Below are 24,908 nucleotides of genomic sequence, written 5' to 3'. Positions count from 1 at the left end.
CAGCTGAAAGGAATGTGTTAGCACAGAGTTTAAAGTGGTGGGTCAAACATTTCATTGCACTAAGGAACAAACAAACAGAAGAAATTAAATCTGTATATAAATTTCCCTTTCCTCTCCTTACTACATACTTTGCCTCTCATAAACAAGCCTCTGTATTATGAGGTAATGCCATTGTCTTGACTATATATAAAAATAATAAAGTTTAAAGGATATAGATCTGGATATCTATAAACTTTAAACAAGCCAGTCCTCCCTTACTCCCCCAGAGGGTCCAACTACTGAGTGCTACACCTTCTGTCATTGCTCAGTGCATCGTGCCTCTCCTGGGAACCCCCAAGAGACCTGTGCCCCTTTCCTAATCTAGGAAAAGCAGCCTGTGCTCAAGTGAGACAGAGAGACAGTGCAAGTAATGCACCACAGATCACACACACCCACACCTGCTCCTGCAGAACAAGGCAGAGTCACAGAAGGCAACAGTGGCCAGCCTGCATGTGTGTTTGGACAGGGGAAGAGGATCCAATTAGGCATGATAGCTGATTACTTCTGCAATTGTTCAAGAATAATGTCACCTGCCCAGCCCTGGGAGATGGTCACTACACCCAGAATGAGGTGGGAGGGGAGTTACAACTGAAGGACAAAGGGTCGGGAAGAGCATTGCACTTGGAGTCAGGATGACCACGGCGCAGGAGGGCTGGCTCCGGCATCCCAGATTGTGGCAGACCTTGCTCTAGAGGCACAGGTCAGCACTGGATCCCAAAGGGATTTCAAGGGTGGCAAGATGTACGAGGCAGGACTTTCCCCAGTCCCAACAAATGAGATCAGAAGAACAGCAAACATTAATTTGGGTTGCCAACACATGCAAGTTGGCCACTGTCAGGTTTCTGTCAATTGAGAAGTGTGGAGAAGGGGGGAGGAAGGGGAGGCAGATAGGACACAAGGCTCATGAAGGAATGATGTGCTTTTTTTTTTGGTTGATTTTTTTTGTTTCTTTTTTTTTTTCCCCTAAAGGTTCACAGCTTTGAATAAAAAAAGCACATTTATTGCACTTACACATTTTAGACAGAGTTAATTTAAATTATGCCCTCGGAACCCCCCACCATCCCAAAATAACCCAACACCCAAGTTTGGTCCATTTTCCCCCTCAGACCCAACATCCGTGCCCAGATGATGGGCTTCATTTCTTCTCCTAATTTTCCACTGAACTCCCACACACTCAGATAGATTTTCTTTTCAACTAGGGTGAATACACAAATGCAACACAGAATGACATTTAGCAAAACAAAACCTGACCACTTCCCAAACCCAAACAAAAAGGAAAAAAAAAGAAAACAAAAAAAGAAAACAGAGTTACTTTTGTGGTTTACTTGCTCAAAAGTAAATGTCACACAAGGCTTATTCTAAAGTACAGCTGCTGCAAACATGACAAACTAGACAAAATGATGGACAGGCCACTGTTGGCTCTTAAGGAGACTGGATGAACAGAACACACTGCTGCTGGATACTATGAAGCAAATACCTAGGTAGTTTAGAAGTTTCTAAACCCTCCCATCAGCTCCCTTCTCTTACGGAAAGAGTTTCTTTGAGATTTTCTTAAGAAATAAAAAAAACCCAAGAAAATAACTACCTCCTCACATGTACTTTTGGTACAGAATCTGGGGTAGGTAGAAGGATTCCAGATAGTTCCTGGAACATGAGTAAAACATTTTTACACTTTCCTTTCTAAAAGGAACAAACCTAAATTAAAATTGGTCTGATATTTCAGATGAACTGTGCATTTGGACATAACTTTATAATTTACAATTATGCCCAAAGTCTTGCCCCAAAGAAAATGAAAAGATCTGAAAAAGCACTAATACCCAAACCATTATTTTGTCCCTCATGGACAAGTAGGTTAAATATGACACTGGTATGTAAGTACTGCCAGAAGCCTATGTAATCAGTTTGAAATTTGAACTAATCAAATTCACACATACTGGCTGTCCCTCAGCTGACACAACACCTACCATCTCCCACAGTTAATGTGCAACAACAGGATGTGATCACTGAAAAGCAACTGCAGGAGGCCCAAGGAAGAACTGAGGAAACCTAATATTCCAGAAAACAAAACTTACTGCACTTTCTGGAACAGGGAACTGATTATATGATATATGTGGACTTTCATTACGTGAGTACTAGCCATCAATTTCTCTTCATCTAGCTCTCATTTTTCATCTACCATCTCATTCCAAGATGCTATAACACTGTAACTTTGGGTCTCTTCAGAGCTTTCTATTACTTTTCTTTGACAAGGTCTCTGTGTCTGTGGAGGGGGAGGAGGGCTTGTTTTTAAATTGAATGAACCTCATTTAACTGTTGACAGAGCAGATTTCAAGCAGCAGGTTTACTGTAACTGAATTAGGTATCCTTCAATTCCTACCTTTGAAATGCTAATAGGTATCCTAGGGAATGCTCTGCCCTCCTTGCTCCTTTACAGAAGTTTACCAACTCGAAACTACCTACCTATAGTGATAGCTATATACAAAACTACTGCAGCAGAAGTAAACCAAAGACACTGCTCTAGTTACAAAGCACCTGGTTTACATTCTGTTGTACTTTTTAAGGTTGCAAAGGCACATGATCATTTGGCAAACTACAAAAACTGTTTTGGGGTCCCTATGTAAACACTTTAACAGATGGTCTTGGTAGCTCTCTTTTCTAAAGAAAAGAGATATGCTAGTTTTCATCTGAAGTCACTCTCGATGTACTCTATATTCTGCAGCTTTTAAAGTTTCCTCCTTCCACAGGTTTATAGTTACTTACTGCTGTCACAGTGCTGACTTAGTAGCTTCTGTATTAGCATCCTTGAAACTTAAGTGCAAAGAAAGAATTTTAACAACTTTGCTCTGCTCTGCTGATAGTTTTATTGACTAGGCAAGAATCTCAGAATATGCTGAGTTGGAAGGGACCCATCAGGATCACTGAATCAAACTCCTGGCCCTGTGTGGGACACCCCAAGAGTCACACCATGTGCCTGAGAGCATTGTCCAAATGCTTCATGAACTCTGTCAGGCTCGGTGCTATGACCACTTCCCTGGGAAGCCTGTTCTAGTGCCTAGCCACCCTGTGGGTGAAGAACCTTTTCTTCATATCCAACCTCAATCTCCTCTGACTCAGCTTCATGCTGTTTCCTTGAGTCCTGTCACTGGTCATGAGAGTGAAGAGATCAGTGCCTGCCCCTCCTCTTCCCTTGTGAGGATATTGAAGACTGTAATGAGTCTTCTCCAGGCTGAACAAGCCAAGTGACCTCAGCCACTCCTCATATGGCTTCCCCTCAAGGCCCTTCACCATTTTCATGACCCTCCTTTGGATACTGTCTTATAGCCCAATGTCTTTTTTATATTGAGGTGCCCCAAAATGCTCATAGTACTCAAGGTGAGGCCGCCCAAGTGCAGAGCAGAGCAGGACAATCCCCTCCCTCACCCAGCTGGCGATGCTTTGCTTGATACCCCCCAGGACACAGTTGGCCCTCCTGGCTGCCAGGGCACTGCTGACTCATGTTCAACTTGCCATTGACCAGGACCCCCAGGTCCCTTTCTGCAGTGCTGCTCTCCAGCCTCTCATTCCCCGCTCTGTGTGTACATCCAGGGTTGCCCCATACCAGGTGCAGAATCCGGCACTTGCCTTTGTTAAACTTTACACAGTTGGTATGGAGTAATGAATCAGTGAAGAAAAGTATTTAAAATGCATATCAAAACAAATACTAACTACAAACACACAGTAACAAGGCTGCAGCAAACAGAAAGTTTGTTTCATAAACTTCTGTGTAAAATGCGTAACAGAAAAGAATACTCAGCACCTTCAGAGTGATGCCCTAAGAGTCAACTCACACAACTGCTTTTTAACTTGACTGTACCTAGAAAGCTTTTCTGTCACACTGAGCTATCGGTGATAGATTCCTTCAGTAGAGAGAAGACACATTGTATACAGTACTATGAAGGGTTTGTGCTACACATGCTGTACTCATAGTCAAGAAGGGAATGAAATCTAGAGGCTGCAAAAGTGTGAAATGTCTACATGCTTCTTCCCTAAATGTAGCCCCTCCAGCTATTAAAGCTTCAATTTGAACTTGTTTGTGAGATGTCTGGGGATCTGGCTTCCTTAAACATTCTGTAAAATGCCGGATGCATTTACATCACCAGGAAAAGACAGAAGAAAACCTATTTATGCGTGATCTTCAGTGATCTCCCCCAATTTGGGCATTTGTGGAACGACATGGTATTTATCAACAGTCAGCATTTTACTCACTTTTATGTCACAAAGGCCAAATTCTCTAATCCAAGTAATGCTGAGAGGCCATGGTAAGATGGCAGTACTTGGCCTCAAACATTCTGCATCATCATCAGCTGCTAGAGCATTCAAGTACAAGAAGAGATAATTTTAGGTAAACATAAAACACAGAAGTAAATTCATTTAATGACCTGCATGAGTTTAGCAAAAATGAAATGAATGGGTTAATTTATCTGGGGCCATGTGTGACTTAATTCATGCAGAAATTACTCTGAAAGTACCCCAATCTCTGTACTCCTACCATCAGGTTTAAGCTCCACTACACTGTTCCAGTTCCAGCAAATACGACACAGGAAACAAACACATACTGACAGGGAAGATGTAACAGATAACAGGCCTCATCTAACTGTATGAAAAAGGAAAGGCAGAGGGGAAGGTCTATGTGTGGTTGATAAAGACATGAATAGCTGGGACTGGATACTGGTACTTTTGCAAATAATTATTAAATACTGGATACTGTAGAGCCTAAAGAAGCTGTGTGACTGACGTATGCCCCAACATGTGCACACAAAATATGTACTAACATTTCCATACTATGGAATGTGCTTGTTGCTGGGACACCACGAAGAAGCTTAAGGAATTTGGGGTAATGGGCATGAATGTATTGATCATTTCAGTTTACTTCCTTCATCCCACTGCTACACAGGGCACTCATTTCTCATCTACTCGTTTCCCCATTCACTAAACATCTACAGGGCACCTTTAAGACTGGTTATGATGGCATGCAAGACATCCAGAAAAACTCCTGAAGGAAAAGATAAAACCAAAAATAATCCCAATTATTTACAAACCACATTTCTTCCAACATTTTGCATGAACATTATGTGGGACCTCTTACAGACAAACACATATTACTACACTTATCTGGAGGGAAACAAACAAACATGAAAACCAGTAGAAATGCATCCTGAAAGGACTTATCTAAACAGCAGCCAAACAACTTGCACATTCCTCAGGGAAAAAAAATCATACCAAAACCAGAAACAAAAATGAAAAACAAAACTACAAAAAAACCCCAGTTAAAAAAGAAAAAAACAACCCAAAACAACCCAGAGATCATGTGTTACTTATAAAGTGCTTTGCATGGACAAGGATAGCAATTTTCCTTGTGCTTTTCCTATGGGCTCAAGAAGCATATTGTAGACTAATGGGTAATGAATCTCCACCAAAGTAAGTTCATTTTAAGCAAAGACAGAACAAAGTTCCTAACAGACAATCTTCTGCCAGCATGACTTTGTGGAAGGAAACTAGGGCTTTTAACAAGCTCTGTGAAACAAATGACTGTTGAACCACCTGTCCATAATTGCTCCATTAACAGTTTCTTCCAAGAGAACAATAATTTCCAGTATGCCTGACACGTACAAATGAGGCCAGAGCCCACAGAAGGGCTGGAGCCAAGCACTGGGTGAAAGGAGAAGCAGTGACTACTTCACCCTCTGGGAGCCTGTATCTGGTGAATGCTCTCACCTGCCTGCTGACACCAGTGGCCCCAGGCTCCCTCCACCTCCTATGTACTGGCCTCAGATGATCACCAGGGAGAACTCTGACTTCACCAGTCTTCACCAACACTTGCACATTGGCTTCTCCACACTAGAAAGTGGCTATTGCTACTTTTTAAATTGCTGCCAATCTCAATAAGGAAAAAACCTTACAGCATCTGAAGATCCACGGCAGACAAGAAAAAATTTGTGCTTTTTTTTTGTTTGTTTTTAAAATGCGTCCTGTACACAAAATCATTTCTGTTCATGTACCAACATGAATCACTTCATTCTTGTAGTGACTATTAAGTCATTCACTATTGCTGTCTTGCTAATGTTTGTGGAATTAATATGAATACACAGTATTTCAGTTATAATTCCCACTTCAGATTAGTCCGGTCCCTATAACCCCAGTAAATATTTACTGACAAACATAACAGACTACCAGCAACACCGCAGAATTCCAGGGTATTAAAAGCGCCTTCCACTACCGATGTGCATTTCCCCCTTCACCTGGGAGCAACCTTCTGCAGACAGAAACAGTCCAACTCTCCCCAGGGAGGGAAGGACAGTGTCCTCACCCAGTACATCCATCTTTAGCACGGACACCACATTCACACACATTTAACTCCTTCATTTATTTGTCACGATTTTGTTTAACATCCCCCACCACGTCTAAGCAGGAACGTTCCTGCCAGAGGGGGGGTCGGTTCTCCTGCCTCACCTGCAGTGGTACAGGGCCAAAACAAATCAAATTCTGAAAACTTCTGTCTGAGCTTGAGTTTCTTTCCAACATGGTCTGCCTTGCCTCTGTACAAATAATTTACAGGTAATACCACATACCAGAGAACTCTGCAAACAGCTCACATCACAAGATATTCTACTAGAGGTAAACGATGTGCAGAACTTTATGAGTTGTTTTTTCCCTGACTGGGTAACTTGTCAAAAAGCTACCAACCATTTGAAAACCAGGATTGGAGGACAGGAAAACAAAGCAGTCTAGTGGAGATACCGCCACCTTCATCCTAGTTTGCAAAGTGTACAAAAGGGAAAGACAAACGGAAGGGAAAAGATGACAGGGAGGAAAACAATGAGAGGAGAAGTAGTCAGCGTGGATCCAGCAAGTACCGTTTTGTTTTGATCTAACAACTTGCCACTAGGACAAGATGCTCCACATTTACACACACACTTATCGGAGGACGTTTAGTTAACAGGATAAAAATCCTCTAAAAAAAGCTCTTGAAAGTACCAAAACATAATTTTTGGAATGTCTAATTCTAGGGGGTTTTGTATTTGTATTCAATTCAACCTGAGAACTTTTTTCCCCGTTTACGAAAACATTACATATTGGTAAGGTACCTGGCATTAACCTGCACCCTCATTTAAAATAAAACTTTTAAAGTAGGTACATACACCATTCACAGTCTGTATCGGGAACTCTACAGACTTCAGATGCTGCAGTAGCATCTTTGATAAATACATTGTATCATATGATACAAAGAAAAAATAAAAGAGAGGACAATATCGCTACATTTTTTTTTTAAAACTTCAGTTTGTTGCTGGACCAACAAAAGAAGGATCTACTTAATCCTTCTAAAAGATGTTGTATATGCACACACCAAGAAAATACAGGAAAAGGAAAAAGGTTAAGGATGGTGGTCGTTGTTTGTTCTTTTTAAGAAGTGGTAAAGTAAATCTGAAAAAAGGTGCAGCAGCATCCCCTTTTCCTTCAGCTGAACCTCTTCGCCTTCAGAATAACATCTTCTCCAGTTCCCAATGCCCCACACTTTTAATTTTAAAAGAATAAAACCCAATAATATAGACAGATTGAGGTGTTTGACACTGTAATACAGAGAAAAGGGGATACTGCATTGTCCATAAATCAGTAAGTACACCAGGAAAAAAAAAGGATCAGAATGGAGAATGGTTCTTTTAAATTAGCACTCATCAGATTTTCAGCCTCTGATGGTTACACTGTTAGAGGGAGAAAGCCGACCGGCAGACCATCCAAAGCAAGTCTCCTAAGTTGCAGCAGCAGTTCCATCCCCTCATGCCCGAGCACCACAGTCAAACCACGAGCGCCCTCTCCTCTCTCCTGGGAATGATGCCAACAGCACAGGCAGCCACTGCGGGTCTCCGAATGCACGTGGTGGTTTGTGTTGAAGGAGAAACACTGGCAGCAGAGGACTCTGGTTCCCAAAAAGGTACTTTTTCCCATTGTGTTGGACTGGCAGTTCCATTCTGCTCCACTTTTAAGCTTATGGATATCTTTTCTAAATTATTTTAGGTTTGGCGGAGCAGAATGGAGTTTTGATGTTAAGAAACTGTAGGAACACAAGACTTAAATAACAGAGTGGGTGCTGCCATGGTGCTGTGGCTACTTGAACGCTGCAAATTCTCCTGTAGAGGGAGGACAAGAGCTTGGTTTAAAAAGGTGATTTCAGTTACTAGGCAGTCAGAGATTTTCTCTAGACTAGCTGAACATCAGGTTGAATACAAAAGATGTTAAAAAATGCAGATTGTTAAAATTAAAGCACAAGAGAATACATAGTGAGAGAACATTGAATACAGACCCAGCATATTTAACCAACATAGAATTTCTTGAAAGCAAGCTGTACCCATTCTTCCCAAGAACTGTGAGAGTTCAAGCAAAGTCTAAATCATCATGCATTTGAAAAAAAAAAGTGTCAGCTTGATTTTACTTTAAACTCCTTATTGCACATATATCCTCCTGAGAAGCAACAATTTCCATAAATGCGTCTGACTGCAAACTAGTTTCTGTTCTGGTGTAAAATTGGTTTAATAACAAAGAACTGTTTGACACACCCATTAACCTTCAAAGGCTATATACAGTAAAGTGCCTGAATATAAAACCAGTATTAAAGAATGCTACAATCTGGTTTAGAGACCAACATAGCAACCGACTGAGAGAAAAACAAGAATGGGGAGACTATCTACTCAATCCCAGACCAGAAATTAGGCCTCACTAACAGAGAGCACAACAAATAAAGCAACCACATGCTTCCTTCAGAATTACTGAATAAAAAATAATTAAATGCAGTGCTTTCACATGTGATGACCTCCTGAAATTCTACATAATTTATTCAGTGTCACCATACCGTGAGATAGACTGGTAGTCCCATTTCTGAAAGGAACTATGGCACAGAGTAAAATCGCTGCCCAAAGTCTTTAAGAAGTTTCCCAGAAGATTGAATAGAAGCTGTATCTAACATACTAACCCTCTCAATCTTATGATTTAGCAAAAAGAATTTCCTGCCACCCACAAAGAAATTGTATTCTATAGGATTTTTAGGGAGGGGTGTCCAACTACGCATAATCAAAAGGACTCAGGAGGAAGAGAAAAAGGAGCAGACCTGTAATTTTCCTGTGTTGGGTTTTATATGAATTTTGGGTTAGTTTATGTCACTTTCTTGACAGCACTTCTCAGAGCTTTTGTAATAAGGAAGGAGTGATAAGTACGCATAAGAGACCCTTTGTTCTGTTCAACAGAAGAGTGCTGAACGCCACTACATCCAAACAACTGCTCCCTATCTTGGTATCCTTCCATCTTTTCAAGAGCAACCGTGTTGTTGGCTTTGTTTTGTCTTAAGATTCTTATTCTGAATATTGGAACCGAAACAGAAACATCCCTGCAAACAAAATTTTAGGCTTATCATGGAATGTCTTGTTCTATAAAGAAGAGAACCAAAAGAGTCATCAGCAGTCTGCATGAGGAGGGGGAAGAAAAGGCATCTAAAAGGCCTGGGAGGAGCAGCTGATCCAGTTCTAAGGAACTTGAAGAAAGCAGGGAGAGCGCTCTGTGTGTCCCAAGAAATGAGAAGGGAGTACACCCAAGGTCTAAAGTAAAGGGGCTGGCACAGGAGGCAGTGACAGACCTGAAGCTCTATGTGTCTTTATAGACTGTGGTGGCAGGTTTAAGTTACAACAACAAAGGAATAAAAGCTTCACAATGGACCTAATTTCCTATTTTACAAGTTCCACCAACAGATAAAACTCTTGCTCTAAAATACTCTAAGTATTTGATCCTTTTTTCTTGCTGCTTTCTGCTACATTTCACTGTGACTCTCTTCACAGTATCTTCCAGAAACATCTCAAGTTTTGTGTATTTTTTCTTTTAAGAGAAGGACAAAAAAGTCATCGAGTATTGCCTGTGAGGCCAATTTTTAAGAATGACATTCATGCCTAGCTACACCTTCAAAACATGCTGTACTTAATTTATTTTTCATTCTGCCTTTCTAAATTGCTGATTAAAGATCAATTTATAAACAAGAGATGGCTCCCTCATTACTCATCTTGTCCTTCTGCCCATTTCCAGTAATAATTCAGATTTTAATAGTCATATAGGGATTTCAGAAGATAAAAGATGAACCTTCAATTGGAAAAGAGCAATGGAAAAATAGGATCAGAAGTCAAGAAGTATTTCAGACAGTATGGTAGCTTTAAAAAGGTAGTTTTCAGACTTTGCTGCCATTTAAATAAAACCTTAGCAAACACATTTTCTTTGGTGTTAATCTGATCTCAAATCAATAGCAGACCAAAAAAAGGTAACATGTTCATCTAATAACAAGATTATGTTGATTGAATATGTATAAAATGCGGATGCCAGCAGCAGCTTTCCCTAGATGAGGAATGTAGATAGGTGTCAATAGGACCTTCTGAGGAGTAGCTGAAGTACTCTATGTCACCTTTTCTATTCTGAAGATGTAAAATATCTGTAGCTGGTTCTTTTAGCTTCCAGAAGAAACCCCACCTGAAAAAAGGGAAGAGAACCCTCTTCCTGAGGCTAAGATGCATACAGATAAATGAAGTAACATGAAATGTGAATTCATCATTTTCTAGCAGGCCAGGAAGGTCTTGCCTGAGAGCAATGAAGACAGCTTTAGGAACACAACCCAGTGTGCCCTGTCCTGATTCTGCCCTGCTATGTCTTTGGACACAGTCCTGCAATGGGCAATGCTAATCCAAACTGGGACTATTGAGGTCCCAGTCTATCTCTTGACCTGGGCTGTAGAGCAGTGACCTGCCCATTGTGCCACAGCAGCACTATGTGTCCTTAAAGCAAGATGGTTCAAGGAGCTGACGTAGGAAATGCTACCTCAGGCTGTTGGGCAAGGAGAGTTTTCTAACCAGTTTTTGGAGAGCTGCTTTGTTCATGGTGGGGGAAACCCCCACAAATGCACGGAACAGACTCGTGGAATTGGAGAGCATCTGCCAGTGCAAGGGTAAGGAGGTAGGCCATGGCTGATCCAAATGAGATCAGTTTACCATGAAGCTATGAAACCACATACTTAGCCACTTGTTATGTGAAAAAAACCCCAGACATTTATATTCACTGTGAGCCAGACATGTGAGGTGCTTCTGAGCAAGCAGAACTTCAGATACTTGCTTTGACTGGTAACAAAGAAATTCCTTTCCAAAGGATGGATAGCATCTGAAAACACACACTTCTTACAAAGCCCTTTCAAGTTAGCTGCTACAGTCCTTTCACGCTTGTATTATGCAGAGCGAGCACAAACTATTTTAAATGCACACTTTCAAAAACTCTCTACTAAAAAGATGATCAAGATCTTTCATGTTGCCTCCAAACAATGTAATACAAGGGCATGTTTTGAGTGAACCTGCTGCCCCTGATTCCTGGAGGGATTCAAGATGCAGCTACCATTCTCTACTCTCACAAATTTCTAACCTGGACTCACGAGGTTACTCAGGTATATACACAACACCGTAACTGTCCTCCTTATGCAGGGGTAGATGCCATGTTTCCCCGAAGAATCATAAGGAGAATAATGGTTCCCTTCCAGGCCTGTGCCAGCCTTATCTACTGAAGTAGAGAGTAACTGACTTATCAAAGAGAAACACCAGATTCCAACACCTTGCCTGGATTACATTCACAGACACAGGAAAACTATGACAAAGAGGTAATTTTCTGTTGGATTTTGTGCTGATCTTTTGTATGGATACCATCCACAGGGTTAAATAAAAATCTGGAACATCTTCTAGAAGGTAACAAGACAGATTTTGTTTCTATACCGAGATGTAGGAAAGTAAATTAAAAAAGAAGCTCACCTGCTATAAACTACTCCTCCAGAAAAACCTGAGATCCTATGACCTGTTTTCTGGACCAATGGGTATCTGTTTCTGAACAACATAGCTGAGTTGCACCTTTGAGAACTCTGACCCAAATCCACAGATGTACTTATCATCTTCATCCTACAGATGTTCCCAAATCTCACTGAAGCAGCAATTACAAATTACAGAATGCTCTAAATGCCTTTATGTCAGATAAAGTTAATGATCCACAAAACCCAGCTTCCTTTTAGGCTTCATAAAATGTTTAGTGAGAAGCTAAGATCACATTATGGCCATGGACCTCAAACGGTGCTCGACGTGTAAGAACAGGTGAGACTGGAAGAATGCACTGACCATGCAGCAGGAAATGGGGCCAAGTGTGTCTAAGGATGGCAGCATTTTTCCCCCATAAATGTAGTTCCCAGAGCACAGACGAACAATCTTAACAACAAGGAGGATAACACTACTCCAAGGAGTAACTTGTTTGAACTGATAGGGCAGATCTGAAAAAGAGTAAGCCTGGGCAGGGCAGTGATGATGGTTCTGCACTCTCTGCAACTCCCCATGTAGTCAAGACTTTTCTGTGTGGAATGCCACATTTCTAGATTCTGCAGGAGACCCAGTAGCATCCTCTTGCTCTGAGACGGAAATTGTAGCCTGTACTGAATACCCCAAAGCTTAGGAAGCATTCCTCCTCATTGTCTAGAATAAATATAAAAAATAAAGAATGAGAGAGGAAAACACTTAAGTCCTGCTTTCATTTTAAGATAAGCCTGCCAAAATGAGGTAAAGCTACCAGAGAGATGGGAAACAGATTTTCTAAAACAGTAACAACTTTCATCCTATATAACTATTTCCATAGAGGGAGATTTCAACAGTTAAATTTTCTTGACTAAGAAAATGACAAAAATTGTTCCAACAGCAGAAGCCAAAAAGCCTATTAGAATCCAGCCACAAAATGTAGAAACTGCCTATATCTCTTCCAGTTCTCTACATCTGCTTCCCATTTCAAAAGGCTCAGTTGTCTGACATCAGAAAGCCAAGCTTTTTGGAATTCCTGATCTATTTCAAAAACTTATTGGTAGCAACTTCTCCATGTGTATGTAAATCAGAAGCCACTAGGAACACTCTTGGCCCCTGAAGTCCTAACAAGAGCAGCAATAGCTTATTCTGATGCAAGAATCTGTGAAAATTAACAGCTTAGCTGTTTAAACCAAGTAAAACCATGTAACTCACCTCAAAATACGCAAGAACACTGTCAGTACATCTTGTTTTCATATCTGACATCAAAGACTGATACAACCTCAACCACTCCTCTGATTTACCTGCTCCAGAGGAATGCTCCAGAGAAAAACACCAAGTGAGCTGGCAGGATTTTGGTAAGGTGTCTAGCTTTCTCAGTCAGATATCTAGTCTAGCTGACTCCCTTCTAGTCAAGCTAGCAGCTTCTATATGGAAGTGAAAAAATCAATTTGTCATGTTCAGTGGTATTCTTAACAATATTAAAATAATTAAAACCTTTCATCTTAACAGAATTCATTGTATAACACCGATTTCCATGAAAACAGCTGCTTTTTCAAATCTTCTTTTCCCATTATGGGTGTTAAGCAGCATTTTTTTCAAAGTATTTGGTCATGCTTGAGGTTTAAAATGTTTTCCTAAATTTTGAAATCCGTGCTAATCGAAGGATACAGGCACCATTACCAGTAACAGTCTTGCAGTTTGGCAAAAGCAGATTCAGAATTTCTTCTGTGTTGCATTGTAATAGAACATTTTGATATGGTCTAAACTATAGCAGGTCAGAGTATTTAGGGGGGGGGGAAATTAAAAAATAACAACCCATGTCACCACTCTTCTGCAGGAAGAGATTTTCTCTAAATAGGACTATTTTAAATTTCGACTTTCAAAATAAGAGCCACACGTAATTCAGGGCTTTCTCTGGATTCTGTGTTGTATCTGCTCACTTCTGCTGACCACAAGAAGTTTTGACTGTGTTCAGCCTTGAAGCTCAGTTTATTTTTCCAGTTGTTTCCCACATATGAACAGCATTACTAAATGAAGAATCTAAAGCTTATTGCTCAAATATAATGACCTCAACTGAAGTAAAAAAAATAAAACCAAAACAACACACCACCATAGCTTGTGTAATTAAAATCAAATACACTCCTGAGTAACTAATTCCAATCAATAAACTAGGCAAAACTGACACCCCATGACCTCAAGAAGACCTTGCTTGTTTTGAAGTGACTTTTCCCATGTCTCTTACGGGACGTTAAAATTCCTCTCGTGCCAGCTGTTCCCAGGGCACTCGTTACCAACACAGACTTTGTGCTTGGGACATTCAATGCCCAGTGTTGGGAAGTGAATCTTCGTTCCCTCAGTAAACCTTAAAACCACAGCTGGTACACGAGCTGCACTCAGAGGAACACCCCAGCACACAGACACACAGGCACATGCTTTCACATTTCTCTTCAGTGCACTGGAAACCCACCGTATCCCCCTGCTTGGATGGGCGTTTTTGGAGAAGCACAAGCATAGAGACTAAAATCCTCTGTCTGGAAGCCAGCCCGGTTTAATGAGGGCTCAGATGCACTGCGGTGAATTTTTGGCAATGACCGGGCCAGAAGCTCAATGGAGGCAAGAATCTAAAACAGGTAGAAAATAAATGATCAAACATGTTGTTCCAAAGCTGAAACTCTTTCTTAAAACCAAAGGCAGAACATTAAAATATTTAAATTAAAAATATTAAATATTAAAAAAATATTAAATATTAAAAATATTTAAATTAAAACAGAATTTTTAAAATATTGATTACTGCATTGCATGCTTGATGTTTGTATCCTGCAAAAGCTGGAAAGGACAGTTTGGGAATTTCCCCCTTTATAAAGGCATACTAATTTCCCTCTGTAAGCTCAGTGTATACAGTTGCTTTTTATTTGGCTCCTTGTCCAAGCACTAGTACCTGTAGCTGCCATTGCTGCAAACAAACCCAGCTTTGGCAGCAGTTTGCTTAAATACCATTTACCAAAAAGTCAGCAGGGGGAGCTCCTTATTTTTTGAAAATTATTTGGTTACATTCAAAGCAGAAAAAAAATCAGATTCCCACTCCCCTCCTCCAAGCTTTTAGAACCCAAACTTTCCTCAGCAGGCATGATAACAATCTAGTTTTGTGGCAGAACTATCACTTTCCCTTCATAAAGCTTGGGGAAGAGCAAGAAGGGGGGCTATAAAGATTTCTGAGCACATATATTAAGTTCTAATTTGTGTCTAACTATAATTATCAATTTCACTATCTCCCAGTTGAAACTTTCTCCAACATATAAATGCTTTTCCAAATACGCAGGTCATTTTACTACCTGTGTTTTTAAATTAAAATAAGCATTTCTAATTAAACAGCTCTAACCAGGTACTGAGCCAATGCTCTTATGAAGTCATGTTGTAACACTAATAAAAAAAATTTGGAACTGGCCAGTGAGTTTGCAACTTTGAATTCTAAAGTCTACTGAGAGTTAAAGGGGAGCATCTCTCACCTGTGGAAAAAGGGGTCTCTCATCTCTCTTCTTTTTTAAGCATTCTGCCATTAGTCTCTTCATAGCTTTTGGACAGTTGCTCCGTACTTTGCTGAGGTCTGGAGATAGATATCCTCGTCCCACCATAAAAATTATCTTTATTAAAGGGGAAAAAAAGATGAAGGAGGAAGATGATGAGTCCATAAAACAAACAGTAAAAAAATGCGAACATTTTGCAAGAACATTTTAGTTCCAGCAGAAAGTTTTCTGCTCCCTGGAAACATTATCTGGTATTGAAATTGCCAGATTTCTTAGAGCAATGCTTGCTAACCTATTCAGTACAGAGAAAAAATTAGATCTTTCCTCCTCCTCCTCCTTGGAGAGATTTCTGTGGAACTTGAACACTAGTAAATGGTTACCATTTATAGCAATAACCATCCAAGGAACGGTTCTTCAGTGTCAAAAACTGTGACAAAAACAAGAATAAGCAACTTTGGCAGGAACAGAATGTCTAAAAATAAATATTCTGTAAAAGGAAGTATTCTGTTTTATAAATCAACAGCAAGTTCACGCAGAAAGGTATTTTAAGAAATACATGGACTTTGGATATTAAAACCCTTCAGCTTTTAAGAATAAATTCTGCCATATACTTTTCCAACACAAAAGCTCATTCTTGACATCTGATCATCTTCCCCACCCCCAAGAAAACCACAAAAGAAAAAGAGGTACTGTCTCTCCTCTGTAGAAGAGGAGACAGACAGGTTTTGTATTTTTACAGTAATTCTTTGTACATGGAAGGCTTATATTTCGCCTAAGGATAAAACTTAAGCATAAACCAAAGTAAACTGATAGGAAGCAGGAAAACAAAACATAAATATGGTTAATGGTCTCTTGTATACATAAAAAAACCACATCAAACATCATCATGTCAAGCCAAAGTCAAATGCAATGTGGTTTGAGTACTGCAGTTGCACTGACACTAAAAAGCCCTTCCAAACTAGTTAATCAAAGATCCATTCATGCTGCAGCAGGTAATCACTGCCTTTTCTGAACACTCAGGCAGACCCAGCAGGTGTGTCATACCTTCTATCTAATGAAATGTAACTATTTCATATCTTGACACTGGGGAAAGAAAACCATCAGAAACCCCTCACATCTCAAGCATGTCATTCGTGTTATTTATACTAACACAGTCCTGGTCCTTTTTCAGTTTTCTGCTTCAGTCACATCTGTGTTGGCATCAAGGAGGAATATAAAACTCCCATATGGTTTCTTTAGAAATCCCCATGTGCCAGAGCAGCATTTCATAGTAGACTTATGTACCCTGTCCCTTACCTCTGCTGCAATGAGACTTACCATGATCTGTGTTAATATTTTCTAAATAATTGCACAAGCTGAAATTAGTCAAAATTCATTATTTCTGTTTCAAATACTCTCTTTACAAATAACATAGGGATTAAACTTTTACTTTGAACTAGAGAAAAGAGATTATCACTACAAGAACAGTCTAGAAAAATCTATTATGGTGAGAGGAACACTGAGGTGTAACAAGAATGATGCTTTGCTCACTAAGAATCTTAGTTGTGTCATAGTAGCTGAATATTTACAACTTTGGAGATAACAGACAAGGAGTGGCAAAACTCAAGACATTAGATCACATTGTATATGGTGGCTTCACTTGCATTTTAAAATTTGTTTCAGCACTTAATTGTAAGCACCTACATCACTGGGTTCATCTTTCAAATCTCAAAAGGTAAAGACAAGACAATGTTAAATAAGTTTTTAGAAGGCTGGATCCATCTGGCCAGGAATCCAGACATCTCCCTTCTTTCAAAAGGCGAAAGCAAAATTATATAAAAAAAAAAAAATTAAAAAGAAGGAGTCACTCCAAATTTGATGAATTGGGATGATATGTTCTGGCAGATATGGAAGCAGCCTTATAAAATGGCATTCACAGATGAACGTTGCTATGGTTGCAGTTCTCAAGTACTGACAGTGAAAAAACAAGAGATGAGGACACAGAAGCAACATAAATACATCACTGCTTAGACACAGAATAGTTCACACCAAAGATCTTGATGCACAGATACTATTTTCAGATTAGACAGAAATAATGAATCAGGTATGCCTTCCCAAAGCACCTAACCCATGGAGATATATTACAGGCATGTGGTATCATTAAGACTTAAGGAATATTTGTTCACAATTAACTAATCTTCTTAGAGGATTCACACACTCTGGGAAGTCATATACTCCATCAAGCAGGGTTTGAGAAACGCTGATTTCCTGAAATTCAGTTAGATGGTGCTTGCATTTCTCAAGATCGAAATGAATACAAAACATTCAGTGAGATGACTGTTCTGTTTTGTCCTGTAGTTGCACTATTATTCCATGCAAGTGGAGGGGTGGGGTGGGGAGGAAATAAAGAGGAATAACGGAACACATATATAGAGGATCATTTCGCCTTTGCAGAACTACTCTAGATTACTATTAAGTAACCTGCTCTCTCCCTAATAAGTATCCTGGCAACCAGTTCAGAAGCTGAGAATCTATACTTAAAGTAAAAAAGAACACAAAAAATACCTCAAGAGAAGTAAGTAAATTGGTGCTATGTGGCTGAGGCAGATCTAGAAAACGCAGAAATGTCATCTCACAACATCAGAATTGGAAATATCAATCACACAACACACCAGAAAGTGCACTACCCAAGGCTGAATTGATCTCTGTTTCAGGCCACAGCTGACTGAAGTCAATCCCTTCCCTTACCTGGTCCCTGTTGTTGATGTTTGAGTATGGTAACTGTCCAGTCATCAATTCATAAAGAACAATCCCAAATGCATACACATCCGACTGAAAGCTATATGGGTTTTTATCTTGCATCCTAATAACTTCTGGTGCCTGTATCATAAAAGGGAAGAATTAGTTTTCATTTCTCTACATCACACTGCACCTCACACACCAGGAACAAAACATGGACTTTTCCAGAGTACAAGTGCAAGGTCCACTCTTCACAGGTTACTGGGTGCTAATACAGAGTGGGTGCTGACATGAATCTCATAACCCATTGCTTCATTTTAGTTTGGTGATCTCTTTATTCCTCTATGACAGAACAAAATTACCTTGGCCAGGCTGAGAACACATTTGGAAACTAGGATTATAACAACACTGAGAATAATGCCAACTAACAGAGCTTTAAGTTTTTCCAGGGAGAAAAGGAGAAACTGGAGTTGTACAGGAGTTGTACTGTGGAATAACCATGTTTGAATTCTTAAAACTTAAGAGCACCTTACTTTCAGCTGAGCTAGTTCCTCTACTCCTTTGCAGGATGTTTTGCATGGCTTTTCTCACCTTCTCCTCAACATTGGAATAATTATATCCTTTTTCCTTAGCCACTATTTTCTTTTCAGTTTAAACCTCAGAGTAAAGGATTAAGACACTAAAGTTTTTTTGCTGACTACTGGAAAACATATGCTTAAAGTACAGTTGAAAAGTATTCATTTAGTACTTCATACTACTGCTTGTCTTTCCCAGCTTAAGACAGCTTGTGTATATCAGTGTGCTGAAGGAATAGTGTAGAAATTTTGGCCAAAGGCAAATAAATTTGTTGAAAGAAACTCACCACTTCCCCTTTACATACCATCCATAGAATAGATCCAGACAACTGTTCAAACTGTTGGGATCCGCTCCATCGTGATTTCACTGTAGCTAGACCAAAATCACCTATTTTTACTGTGAGGTCTTCATGAAGAAATATATCTAAGGGGGAAATGTTAAGGGAAAACAGACAAGCAATGCTGGTCCTGTCCTACAAGAACAAAAAACAGCTACAAATTTGCAACATACACATGACAGTTTTTACCACTGACCATCACTGAAGAAGGTTTTTGTGAAATACAGATTCTAAGCAGCCAGCATAAGGAATTATGCTACTTAAGGGTTACATAAGTAATGACTGGGCCAGTGCTGAACAGACCACGGCCAGGTGGCTTTCTTGAAGTGCCAAGTACTTTCTTGAAATGCCAAGTATGAGGAAAGCTGAAAATATTTCGTGAGTGAACTGGCACAATTTTTCATTACATGTAGAAACCAAAGGATGCAAAAAACCCCCAAAACCTCCTATGTTATTGCAATGAAATCAACAGACACCGTAGGCATCCCTTATCTTGCTGTTACTGCTATTACCCCTTTTATTATTGATAATACCCCTATTACTCAGTGAAATTTCTACTTGGCAAATATTTATACATGAACAGCTTTTCATATCATTAAGTTAATCTCTGGCAGAAAAAAAAAAAGAACCAGGAATGCTGTCACATTCCAGAATTACATCTCTGGGAAAGGATACTATTACTCTTGAGGTCTCTGTGGATGATTGACTTGGCATGCAAATAACTGAAAAGGAATATCATAGATTAGGTGGGTTATATAATATTTCACTAATCAGCAACTCAAAATTCACTGTATTACTGAAACACAAATTCTGTAGATATTCAAACTGTAAGGTAGTAAAACTTCAGTTACCAATGACAGTTTCTGCAACATTCACAGGAAAAACAAGCCAAAAGCATAATAAAGCTTACATTTCCAGCTCAAATCTGATGTTGCTGCTGAATGAAATAACAATTGTGCTCCAACTTCTGCTTTTCAACTCTAACTCAATATTCACAATAAAAACAACTTCAGTAGTTTTTTCACATTCAGTGCTGAAAGTTCTGCCTCCCAGCCTTAATGGTGACTGTCAAGACCCTTTGCAGGCTAGTCACAGCTTTAGGTAAGGTGTTTCTAAATGTGCTTCCCAGTGTCAGTGTGTACTCAGGTATGCTGACTGCTTTTAAGCACAGGAGTGGAAAAAAGATCCCTTGCAGACTGGATAAATAGATGGCAGGGAACACAGAGGAGAGTACTTGCCCCACAGCACAGATACAGCCTAAATTAGGCAACCAGTCTCCCATGGCTCTTTGTTTAGTCAATGAGATTGGCACGAAACTCCTGGAAAAGCCCCAATTTATGTCTCTGCTTTGAATCATGCTCATAAAACAGTTTCTGCATCTCCACTACCTACAGATGGGGCCTGGGGAGATGAGCAGGCTAACAGAAGGCTAAGGCTGGTTGCTGCTAACACCTCCCCACCTCTTGACTGAAAATGTAATAGAATACTTAGTAGAAAAATGGCACAATGAACTGCAATCATCATAGTGGTTTTTCAGCTGGAGGGTGATTTCTCTGATCTTACAGCAGTGCTCTGATTCTGACAGAAAACATTGGGCTAATTTTGTAAATTCTAACTCAATGGTCCTCTATGGGAGTAAAGATTATTTACAATCCTTAGAACCAAATAGGTATGTTTTCTCCAAATACTGAAAGCTGTTATTTAAAGAGCTATGATACTTAAAAAAAAAGGAAAAAAAACCCTGATTCTTTTTGCTAACAGGGCTGGACTGTCTGCCTTGTGCATATCTTATGGAATTCTGTCCTTTTATTCACAGGGTGTTTCTTTTTAAACTATGCTCTACCTCCTACCATATGATTATCTGCATTATAAAGTTTGTAAAGACTCTTCTATTTAAGACTGTATTTTCCTATGTTCCAAAAAAAGCACACAAAGTCTATTTTACTCATCAGAATAATAAACACTTCACCAAATGCTTTGATGATCGAGACAGGACCCTGGGCTCGGCAAAGTGAGCAGATAACCAGCCTTATTTGCCAATGTCAACCACAGTGGAAAGGGGATAAGAAAACTTTGCCCCAGAGCTCGTTTTCAGACAAGTAATACGATACTTACTCCATGCCTTGTGCAGTCTGTCGTGCAATATCAATTAGCTTGATCATTTCAAATTTGGTCTCAATGATGTGTAGATGGTGATACAAGCTGGACCCTTCACACCATTGTGTAACAATAGCCAACTGGGGTTTTGTTGAATAACCCATGAAAAGCAGGATATTCACATGTCGTGTTTTCCTGTTTAAAAACAAATAAAAATGAATAGGAAATCAGGCAAAACCCAGGCAGGTCTTTCACAGTTGACATATATATTTCCAAACAGAAGTTGAGTCAATCTCAAGTTTTACTAAGGTAACATGGTAATCTCTTGCTAAATTCAGTTTCATGAATTATTCCAGACATTAGCCTTTCTGATCATAATAACATGGAATAACTACTCTGAGGTAAGCACGGCTTCCCCCAGGCAAGCACCTTAGCACAGGACTGCTCAGAAGATACTATTTCCACTAGGTCCCCATGGATGGAAATGGTTTGCAGGCAGGTCTGCTTTTGTGTGATCTTAGTCCAGCTACGTTATGTTGCTGCCCATAAGGAAGACATCCAAAATGAAGTTCCAGTCTCAGAGGCTTCCAGAAAGGACAACTTTTTTGTTTGTATACCATCAACACACTTCCTTGACAAGTCTTCAGTTTTACTTAGGGCTTTTTTTGACAAGAATTTGTATTCTCTATGAAGCCAGCATAAAAGAAAGGATGGAAACAGGTATGAAAACTGTTCCTCAGCAAGGTTATGATATGAACTTGTTTCCAAACAGCACTTCGGAGAAACTAGAGTTCACCACAGAGATTTGACCAGATTAAATCAAACCTATTCCAAAGATGGAGCAACTCCATACAGAAAAATTTCCTAATGAACAATGCAAAAAGAATTATCTCAGTAGATATCCCAGTAGATTCAAGGCCTGAAAGAATCCACTGTGAAATCTGAAATGTTCTCCTCACCCTCCAGGACAAGTCAATCATGTTCTTACTGCCATCAAATAGACAGGAAGAACTACATACCTCCAAACATACCAACGAGATTTTACAAAGATGAGGCCCTAAGAATTATGGAGTATTTCCTAGCTTTCCCAGGGGCTGAGGAAAAATAAAGGCAATCTTCTTCCAACACAGCTTGGTATACTAGAAGGCAGTCAGCTCTCTGCTGGTGAAACCTGACAGATCAAGCTTAAAACCTGCGGTAGCTTGTTAAGTCTTTGCTGTGGTGGAAGATGGCAGACTCTTATTATGTTTTCTTATGTTAAAACACTAACATGGGAGCCCAGAGTGTGAACCTTTGCCCTCGCGGAAATGCAGACCAGGACAGTTCTACGCTATGTGACTGTGCCTTTTTCAGGTTCACGGATTTGTTGAGTGCTGCTGAGAGTAACTGCTGAGGGAACAAAAAATATGCAGTTTCTTGCAAATCTGGCAAAAAAATCCTTGCAAAAAATGATGAAGCATAATGGAAAAGGCACAACAACGGGTAAATCTGCCTTGTCTGGGTCAAAGGATAGAACAACTGACTACGGAAATGCTGAAACCATCAACAACCAAAAAGGCTGGACTCCAGCTATGGGACTGCTGGCACAAATCTGGACTAGCTATGAAATACAAGATTTTTCATTTCATAAAGTTCTGTCAAAATTATGTAAAAAAAAAAGAGATATCCAAAGCACAAATCTGGACTAGCTACGAAAAACAAGATTTTTGATTTCACGAAGTTCTGTCAAAATTATGTCAAAAAAATGAAGAGATATCCAAAGTACCATACCACAGAAATGCCTCTACTTCCACAGCTAAGAGCTTAGAGTTTTTGGAACGAACGTTTTCCTTGGGAAAAAGGTTGACCATCCCCTTTTCAGCATGTAACTTACTGGGGATGTTTCTGTAGCACAGGCACCCAGCTCAACACATCAGGTTTCCAGAGGCAAAAACCTTCTTGCTATTTTGTTTTTAAAACAGAATTAGGCTTGACAATGCTCAAGATTGTACTTGGATGCAATGTTCTTTCCCAAAAAATATTCTATCATACTATGCTGACGGATCCTCTTTTAAGAGCAGAACCCAAAACAAATACCTCCTCTGAGAAACCACAAGCAGTAGACATGAGAAAAGGAAATCAAGAAGTGATTTTATGAGAAATACAATTAAAAAAAACCTCAAAGAGAAATTAATGCTACTGAACAGAAACTATTAAACAACAGATAATGTGGGCAGTGCTGCAGCTGAAAACCAACAATTAGTGTGCTCTCCTTCAATCTCAAAATGTGAATGTGTGGAAAGAAAGGCCTACAGCTCACACTTAGGCTTCACTGTGCCCTGGGGGCAGTATAATAGCAAAAACCAGTCCTGTCTTGAGTGTTTTGACATACACATATTGACAACACAGATGTGCAGACAAACACATACAGGGGAGGGAAGAACTAGCAGTGGATACAAAGAAATAGTTATTTTTTCTGCCTGAGGTATCATCACGGAGGAGTAAGACCAATGTGTTCTAATGGAAATCTAAAATTCAGTGATTAATGAGGCACAAATTTACACGTGTTATTTTATGCCATTAAAAATAATCTTACCTGAGCACTCCTACTTCATTTTTGAAAGCCTGTAACTGCTGAGGTGTGGGTGCCGTAACATTCAACATCTTCACTGCCACATCACCTTTAAAACAGCAATTTTTAGTAAGTGCCACTGATACATATTCCTCTACTGAGAAAATGCTATACAGAGCATGAAAAATACTGAGGTACCCTGTTTTCTAGCTTTCATGAAATAAATCACTACAATATTAAAATAAGTAAATACTCAGTGAAATGTAAAACCACTGTTCTTACTTTACTCTGAGGAATCCTATCCAAGCCAAAGCTATTAAAATACACATTTGAAATCCTCATTTGTCAAGATGGATTCCTTTACCTAATAACTATGTTTCATCTTTACTCTTATAATGCCTTAATTCAGAATAACATGCAAGAGCTGAGTCTCTAAACAATATGAAGTCCTTACACTACTTACTAATTTCCAAATCATATTTACTGCCCTTCAGTGGACTCTCCCTATTACATTCCAGCTGGGTGACCCCTGGCAGGCAGCGTGACTTGCTGAAGAATAACTGTTTGCCATGATGGCCACATACCATGCCACTTTCCTTTGTAGACTGTTCCAAATGATCCAGACCCTATTCTTTGTCCAACTGTGATCTGTCCATCTGGTATCTCCCAATCGTCACTTGAATCCCGTCGACCAAGAGTTTTCTTTATATATATGCAAAAACAATAAAGAGTAAAACAAACAAACAAAAAGTGCATTAATGTCTGTAAAAGCAGCTCTTTTGTTAAAGATTTGGTATCAGCATTTCATATCATTAAAGTCCTAAAAAACCTTTTTTTTTTCAGGTATTGTTTTTGACTTTTCAAATCAGCCATAAACAAAACCTCAGGACACAGCTATACCAAATTATTTCCTGGCATGAAATATTTGCCACAGCTTTCTGGCAGTGTTAAAACCAGAAAATATTAAGAAACTCTTACCAAAAAGAAAGTCATATTTATTTTTCAGTTCTTATTCAATCACAATGTTAAATTGTGAATTTAAAAAATGCAGATATTTTTATGCATTGTTACATAAAAATTTGTTACATAAATTTGTTACTTTCAAAGTTTATGAATCATGGTCGGAAAAGTTAAGCCATTATGTGAAGGGAAACTAGCATTACAATATGAAGCACACCAAACATTTG

The 24,908-nt window shown here is 39.4% G+C and overlaps 1 protein-coding gene across 2 annotated transcripts in view; it reads right to left on the bottom strand.

The window, feature by feature from the left end:
• Positions 1–6,032: 6,032 nt before the first annotated feature.
• The window catches only part of BRAF (B-Raf proto-oncogene, serine/threonine kinase), an 80,441-nt gene continuing 61,565 nt past the window's right edge, over positions 6,033–24,908 (bottom strand). For both annotated transcript variants that reach the window (XM_039383182.1, XM_027743837.2), the window contains 9 exons: positions 24,306–24,423; positions 23,746–23,830; positions 21,189–21,365; positions 19,749–19,795; positions 19,041–19,159; positions 18,170–18,301; positions 15,425–15,559; positions 14,386–14,539; positions 6,033–8,204 (listed from right to left, as the gene is read on the bottom strand). In XM_039383182.1, coding sequence (XP_039239116.1) covers positions 8,182–8,204; positions 14,386–14,539; positions 15,425–15,559; positions 18,170–18,301; positions 19,041–19,159; positions 19,749–19,795; positions 21,189–21,365; positions 23,746–23,830; positions 24,306–24,423 — 990 coding nt within the window. In that variant the 3' untranslated portion in view covers positions 6,033–8,181. The remainder of the gene's footprint in view (positions 8,205–14,385; positions 14,540–15,424; positions 15,560–18,169; positions 18,302–19,040; positions 19,160–19,748; positions 19,796–21,188; positions 21,366–23,745; positions 23,831–24,305; positions 24,424–24,908) is intronic.

The sequence above is a fragment of the Pipra filicauda genome, unplaced genomic scaffold, assembly GCF_003945595.2.
Source record: "Pipra filicauda isolate LSUMZ 115617 unplaced genomic scaffold, ASM394559v2 scaffold2_size9829703_pilon, whole genome shotgun sequence".
Taxonomy (NCBI): domain Eukaryota; kingdom Metazoa; phylum Chordata; class Aves; order Passeriformes; family Pipridae; genus Pipra; species Pipra filicauda.
Note: the sequence above shows the minus strand (reverse complement) of the source record. Positions and strands in the feature narration are given on the sequence as shown.